The sequence below is a fragment of the Pygoscelis adeliae genome, unplaced genomic scaffold (assembly GCF_000699105.1).
Source record: "Pygoscelis adeliae isolate BGI_AS28 unplaced genomic scaffold, ASM69910v1 Scaffold95, whole genome shotgun sequence".
Lineage (NCBI taxonomy): Eukaryota > Metazoa > Chordata > Aves > Sphenisciformes > Spheniscidae > Pygoscelis > Pygoscelis adeliae.
Genome location: NW_008824869.1, coordinates 1,724,368 through 1,732,203, shown reverse-complemented (window position 1 = coordinate 1,732,203; position 7,836 = coordinate 1,724,368). Strand labels below are relative to the sequence as shown.

Below are 7,836 nucleotides of genomic sequence, written 5' to 3'. Positions count from 1 at the left end.
GAACCATAGTTAGCTCTAAAGCACTGGAAAAGATTTCACTGAAAATATTTTCCCTGAATATTTTGAGACTTAAAAAAAAAATCCTATGACATGATATGAAATTATTATTACTTTATGCAGGTGCATACCAAAGAAACAAGTTTGCTTGACTAGTTTTGGAAAGTTCGAATGTAGCCAGCATGAATGTGTGCCAAGGCAGTTAAATTGTGACCAGACACGGGATCCTGTTTGTGACACAGACAATGTGGAATACAGTAACTTGTGTACTTTGTACCAAAAAGGAAAAAGTTTAGCATACCGAGGACCATGCCAGGTAGGAAGTGGTTCTAGCAATAAATATCAAATCTTCTTTGTTCTTTAATGTTCAACTTTGCAATATTGTGGTTTTTATAGCTTACGAAATGTTTTCATTGAAAGTAATCCTTTAAAAATGTAATTTTCACTAGTATAAAAAATACACAAAATTATATTCAGAATTTTGTCAAGTGTTTCTCTGCTTTAGTTAACGGTTGTCTCAAAACCAATCAAAAACTTTACTTATTCTTTCTTGGGGATAATACTCTGATATTTATATTAAGCCCTCCTATGTTTTTCACTATTAAAGCTTGCACTGCGGTATGTTTGCAGTAATCAGTGCAGTTCCTTGGTTAGTTAAATGCTAGTTTTCACCAATTTGAACTTGTTTTAAATAAATATTAATGCCCGGTCATAGAAAATCTTTAGCGTTTTGTGTGAGGTTGCTCCAGGTTTACCAACTTCGTTGTTCAGGATCTATTTACACCTAAATTTTGTTGGAGACTAGGCAGTCTGTAATATTTTCTTTAGTTAGTCTGGACTGGATTAGTCTTCATATTAATCTCTGAGAAGGATTAGGATTAGGTTTAGTTCTTCCATCCCACTGCTCCCTAGATTGTTGGTAGACAAGCTATTCCTATCGCTTTACAAGAGAAGTCAAGAGCTACTCTTTTCAAAGTTGCTGGCTTTACTGTTGGTAGGCCATTCATCTCCAGGTTTTTCTCAAATGATGAAGATTAATTTGAGACCTCCTTTTGGTTGCAACTGATGGATATTCTTGGAAGTACAGAACATTTTTTGAGGATTTTTCTGTATTATAAATGCTTTTGCTCTTTTAATCCACTTTCAATTTCTGCCTTTCTGTCTTTATACCTTCTTTTTCTTGCCCTTTTTGAGCAACCTCATTAAGTACAGCTAATTCTTCTCATTGCACATCAGATATCTCATGAGATACTCAGAGAATGTTCAGCTCTTGAACAGTAAGGATCAAAGGAATATTACATGGCTGTTTTTTTTCTCCAGCAGTTGTATGTCTGGTTGTATCCAGGTTCGCGAAGTCTTTGACACTGGTAGCTTTAAGTTTTCACTCTTCCTTTTATAGGGAGGATGACTGCAAGATACGAAACTATTTGGGGTGCTCACATTTACTTGTCCTTTATCTGTTTTGTTGTTAGCTTAGGTGTGTAACATATAAACTGTAATTGTCTTGCTATTTTAGAGGATATACAGTGATCATATAGCTATGGTGACTTGAAATATTAGTTAGTTTAATAAAATATTTGGACCTCAGCAAGAAATTACGGAATGAGTTGTGTCATTTCACAAGACTTTGGACAAAAGTATTAGTCATACCTTGTCTGCAAAGAGTCAGCAATTCCATTTGCTTCTGTCCATGTTCAGAAGCTTAAGTTTATTGGCATTTGACCTCTTGAATGTGTTGGACTAATATACGTGCACAGGCAGGATAGGAAGAAACTATATTACAATTTTCTTTGATTCTTACATGTGTTTGAATTAAATGACATACTAGACATGTTTTTCTGAGAGAAGATGGACACAATAAATGTATTTTTATAGATGTAAAGGTCTCAACAATAAATATATTTTTGACAGAGGTGTCTAGTAATGGATTTTATTCTTCTGAAGTGAATGTATACATTTAGCTTCTCAAATAATGTGTTAGAAATACATAGAATCATAGAATCATTTAGGTTGGAAAAGACCTTTAAGATCATCGAGTCCAACTGTAAACCTCACCCTGCCAAGTCCACCACTAAACCATGTCCTTAAGTGCCATGTCTTTTAAACACCTCCATGGATAGTGACTCAACATGCGTACACACGCTAAATTTTAAGAACACCAAAACACACAGAGATGAATGAATAAATAAATTACTAGTAAGTCATTAAAATATTAATCAATAAATAAATCAATAGCAAATGTTTTCTTAATGAATTAATTTTATTAAATACTTTATTACATGATAAAAATGCAATAATCTTAAATGAATTAATTTAATATGTAAGTTAATTTAAATGACATGGTCATTTTATTTAAGCATTAGCACAGAACAAAAATTGTTGTTTCCCAAAACATGTCGTCTTGTACATTTCTCAGATTCCAACTTACATTTTTCTGTCACCTTCTTTAAGTGCTTGTTCTTTGCATTTATTACCCATTCATAAACTGGCAGGTTATTTATTCTAGATTTCCTACTTTTTTGAATGTTTGACAGTATTAGCAATGAATTCCCATTAACTTTGGTTTTCCTAATGTTAAAACTACTCTGAAGTTTTGTCTGTAGCATGAATAAATTGTTGATCTTTGAAACATTTCTATGTGTTTCAGCCATTTTGCAAATCAGTGGAACCTGTATGTGGACATAACGGGGAAACCTACAGCAGCGTCTGTGCTGCCTATTCCGACCGTGTGGCTGTTGACTATTACGGACAGTGTCAGGCTGTAGGTGTTCTCTCAGACTACGGTTTTCATATAGAGTGTGCCTTTGTTAAATGTCCCCAGCTTTCTGCTACTGGCTGCAAACCGGTTATTGCACCAGGTATGTCAACTCGTTGTTGAAGTTTACTGCAGAGAGTCTCCAGGCTATGTGTATAAAGAGGTGTATATTTGGAACAAAACTTACGCTTTAAAATATTGTCTTCCATAAGGTCTTTGAGACATCTAAGGGAAAGGATGAAGCAGAGATCTTTACTTAGGGCTAGAACAAGCCAGTATCAGGACTCAGCCGAGTAATTCTGAAGTGGAAAGGCCTTGGCTTTAGGCATCACGCTCCTTCAGTCTTTAGAAACTTGCAGCTGTCCCCATAGGACTGGTTTGGGAGAAACGAATGAGGTCTGTGGTGTCTAGGGTAGAATGTCACTGGGAATCGGACGAGTAATTTTTCGGAAGTGGCAGCACAGATACCACACTGGAATGCCAAACTGTCGTCAAAGTAGAGTTCCCAGAAGAACAAAGATTATATTTAATTAGAAGATGGAGTAAGATACCATATGTATTTACAGTACTGTGAAAGAGGAAGACAGTAGGAGTAGTTTTGCTGTTGTGCTCTTTTGGACTGTTTTTTTATTGTTTTCACAAATACTTTCTTTATGAAACAGTCAGTAACTAATCACAGGTAATACACAGAGCAAGGAAAGCTCAGTTTTTAAAAAGAAACAGTTTTATGCATTTTTCTCATTCACTGGTTTGGAAAAGGGTCTTTGTGCTTTGGTATTACATTTAATATTGTAAAAGTCACTCTGTGAATGTGAATTATATATAAGTTGGAGGGGTGAATTAAATATACAATAATGGGTAGAAAGTTGAAATATTAGCCCTTTGCTTTCTGAGAAAAACAGTAGGAGAAATATGACATGCTTCTGTGTTAAACACGAATCTGTCAGACAAGTCCTTTTTCCCCCCCTTATTGTATAAAGAATCTAAGCTCCAACACGGTATAACTGCGTAAATTAATGTTTGCAGTGTGCACAACTGCTTCTGTCATGTCCTAGCTATTTCAGGTCTTGAAATTCATCATTTCTGTAGTGTCATATGCACGCATCGATACAAAACCTTGGCTTGTAGTACACAAAGTGCCTGTGGTTTTTAGCTTAATATAAAATATTATCTTGAAACAAATGAAAATTCATCTTGTTGCTTCATGTTGATAGTAAATGTGTGTTGAAAGGTGACTGCTTTTGCATTATAAATGTTTTCAACATTAAAAAGTCTTAGAAATTGTGCAATTCTGCTATCAAATTGAAAGATTTACTTTGCTTTGGTAGTTTTGCTATTTTCATTCTCAGCTAACATTCAACTTTTGACCTCCGCTTACTTAAAAGTGAAAAGACTATTTGCTTTTATTTCTGAGATTATTTTATTCACATAGGAGCCTGCTGTCCGCTATGTGCTGGAATGCTGAGAATCTTATATGACAAAGACAAGCTGGATACTTTTGCGAGGGTAAACAGTTTAATCATGCCTTATGTTAAATGGTACATGGAAAAGTCAAGTCACTGTATACTCTCTCCTGAAAAGTTAACACATTATAAAGCCAATTATTTTTCAGTAGATAGTGTGTGATTTGATTTTTTTTCTTTATACTGTTTATACTTTCCTTTATTTCTTAATACCAGGTATAGAAATTGAATTACAATGCAAAGCAAAACAGAATTAGAGTAGGCACAAACAAGAACATTCAGCTTTGCAGTTTAAATTACTTGTAATAGTAAAGACAAATGATACGGGAACCGCATATATCTCATGGTAGTAATACAGTGCACATTGGTTATTTATGGCCGTTTTGTTAAGATTATTCTGCTAGCTCACTTTCCTAATGTAGGTAACTTAGTTCTGACATTGTCTTATGTTTAAATTGGATTGTTTTACACTCTTTGGGTTATCTAGATAGTGATCACTGATTTTGTTGCTCATCAGCTAAAATGTTGGGTTTTAATTTAACATCTCTAAGTTAGACAGCAGCATCCTTCATTGCTGCTCTTTGGAAACCTCCAGTGTAAGATGGATCTTCTGATGTTGATTGTCTATCACTGAACACAACATACTAGGCCCGGACTCCCCGTGTGGTGTATAAAAGGGATTTGTACTTTATTGACCCCTGCTTTTATGCTTCAGTATATGAAACAGAGCAGAACGCTTGATTTTTGGCACGACATCACAACAAAATAGAGTAATATGACAATCATGCCTAGTGAAGCAAAACAATTCATGTTTGCATCTGCACATGATTTTTATTTTTTTAAATATCAAGAAGAAAGATAATTTCCCCAAAACAGTATAAAATTACATTAACCCATTTATATGTTTAGAAGTAGAGAGAATTAGCTATTATTGTAAAAGCACATAAAAATTTAGCTTGAACAGGACCCCTGGAGGGGTCTAGTACAACCCCCTGCTCAAAGCAAGGTTAACTCTGGTTAGACCAGCTTGGCCAGCTGAGTTTTTAAAACCTCCAGGAGTGGAGATTCCACAAGCTGAATGCCGCTGGACTCTCTCCAGTTCGTCAATGTGGCCAGGGCGGGGAGGGGACGTAAATAAAGGAGGACGATGACTTTTGCTGGCTTTGTTCTTGCTGTTGCAGCCCAGTGCGTGGTTGGCCATCATCTCAAGGATGTGCTGCTGATTGATGTTCTACTGATTTCCTCTCAGAGATTTTGTGTGTGTGTGTGTGCGCGCATTGACCAATTTTGCTGAGTAACGGTGTCTGTTAGGTCATGACTGCATCCTGGAAAGTCTTCCAGTTGTCATCTGTAATGGGACCAGGGACACGGTGACCACTGCAGCTTCTCAATTCATACATTACAACATGTGGCTGAGAAGAAGAATTTTTATTTTTAGTTAGAAGAAATTTATTGGACTTACTCAAGTAGTTATTCAAGTAGTTGGTGATAACTACTCTCCTCTCACCTACTAACTACCCTAATACCTGGATTAGGGTACTTAGTAGTTGCTTTTTTTCTTCTTTTTTCCCCTCTCTTTTTTTCTTCCCTTTGTCAACACAGTGTTGCTGACTTTCTCTTCTCTTGCTCACCTAACGCCACAATACACAGTCTTCACGTTTTCAGAACTCATATATATAAATACATATATATCTCTTTACATTTAAAATATGCGATCTCTCAAACATTCAAGTCAGCATTCTCTTAGCACATACTAGAAATTACAGAAGTTTGACTGAAGCTCTCTCCTTCAGAAACTTCAATCAGGAGTCATCCAATAAGCCCCCAGAGATGATCTCTAACTGGTCACAGCCACCTGGAGACTGTGCATGGTGTGACACTACCCTGAGCATAGCGAGTTAGAAGCTCTGTGCCTTTGTTACTCCAGTGTGAGTCAGAGGCCAGTTAATATCTCCTAATAATATAATAGAAGATGCCCACCTCTGTGTTTGAGTAGATTTGATACTTTTGTCATCTACATGAAATTATTGTTAATAACATTGATCTCCTCTGATTCCATCAATAAAGCTATAGGATTGGTGTGCAGCTCTTGCTTTTGACACTGTACGTACACATATAGTGTATACATCCATTGTACTGGAGATGGTGAAGTCTCAGATAGATGGAACCATGGCTAGAAATGCTAGTATACACTTTAACCAACCCAAGAGGGCAAGGAGTAGTAGTGTATGCCTATTTTCGTTCAGACAGGTGGTTCATATGAGAAAAAACTTCTTCAATTACTGAAGAGTTCTATAAATCTGACTTTTTTTTTCTTCCCCCACCCCTCTGGCCTTTTTTGTAAAGATAGCAGGAAACAAAAGTCAGCATCTATGCAGAGCAAAGAAACATTAGACATCTGCTAAGATTCTAATCTAATCTACTAGATTTCTAATCTAAGACGTTAAAATCCAAGTTTGACACTATTGGTCATCCTTCAAGTATCCATGTGCTTCTGTTTTAAGACTGTTAGAACAGGGTTTGCTGATCAGACAGCGTGTCAGACTACATTTTAAATGGGGCTATGGCAAGGAAATCCCTCAAAGATCTGGTAAAAGAAGTGTTGAGTGACACCTTGCGAATTTGATTCATGTAGTCTACTTGAATTTCCCAGATTTCCATTTGTTAAGGTCCTGTACCAGTGGTCTTAAAAGAAACGAAGCTACAGTAGGATAAGGATGGATGGATCTCTTGCAGCTAAAGCTAGAAAACAGAACGCAACAGAATGACCAGAAGTCACAAGTGAAGTATTTGTGTTGGTGTTTATACTGTTCAACACATCCAGAAGTGACCTGGAAAAAAGGTGAAAAACCTTTAAGGCGTGGCAGTCCTTAAATAGACTTGAGCATCTACAATCAAATTATTTTTTGTCAGATACAGACAGCAGAACAGAGATAAGAATTTTAAGAGAAAAATAGATTTACCTGGTAGTTACGTAGTCATCTTGAAATGTCACGTGTTCCCATATATACAGACATATATCTGTCTTCACAAAGCCATAGCTCTTCATTGCTGGTGGCTCTTGGAACAGGTTCTGTGATGGTAAAGGAGTGCCAGCTGGTAGGGCTGCTCTGCCTCTTGTTTCTCAGCACGGGAGTACAAGCTGCTGTAACAAATAACCATTTACATTATTTTGAGGTACATGATACATATACACACTAACCATGAAGGTGGATGTTGTGGTTTAGCCCAGCAGGCAGCTAAACACCACACAGCCATTTGCTCACCCCGCCCCAGTGGGATAGGGGAGAGAATCAGGAAAAAAAAAAGAAAAATTAGTGGACTGAGATAAAGACAGTTTAATAGGACAAAAAAGGAAGGGAAAATAATGATAAAAGAATACACAAAATAAGTGATGCACAATGCAGTTGCTCACCACCCACCAACTGATGCCCAGCCAGTCCCCAAGCAGTGGTCACTGCCCCCCGGCCAACTCCCCCCAGTTTATGTACTGAGCATGATGTCACCATGGTATGGAATGTCCCTGTGGCCAGTTTGGGTCAGCTGTCCTGGCTGTGCCCCCTCCCAGCTCCTCGCTGGCAGGGCATGGGAAGCTGAAAAGTCCTTGACTAGTGTAAGCAC

At 37.1% G+C, this 7,836-nt stretch overlaps 1 protein-coding gene across 1 annotated transcript in view; it reads left to right on the top strand.

The window, feature by feature from the left end:
* RECK (reversion-inducing-cysteine-rich protein with kazal motifs) overlaps window positions 1-7,836 on the top strand; it is a 73,704-nt gene that overhangs the window by 62,749 nt on the left and 3,119 nt on the right. The window contains exons 17-19 of the mRNA XM_009324495.1: window positions 121-313; window positions 2,645-2,855; window positions 4,185-4,258. Of these exons, the coding sequence (XP_009322770.1) occupies window positions 121-313; window positions 2,645-2,855; window positions 4,185-4,258 (478 nt within the window). The remainder of the gene's footprint in view (window positions 1-120; window positions 314-2,644; window positions 2,856-4,184; window positions 4,259-7,836) is intronic.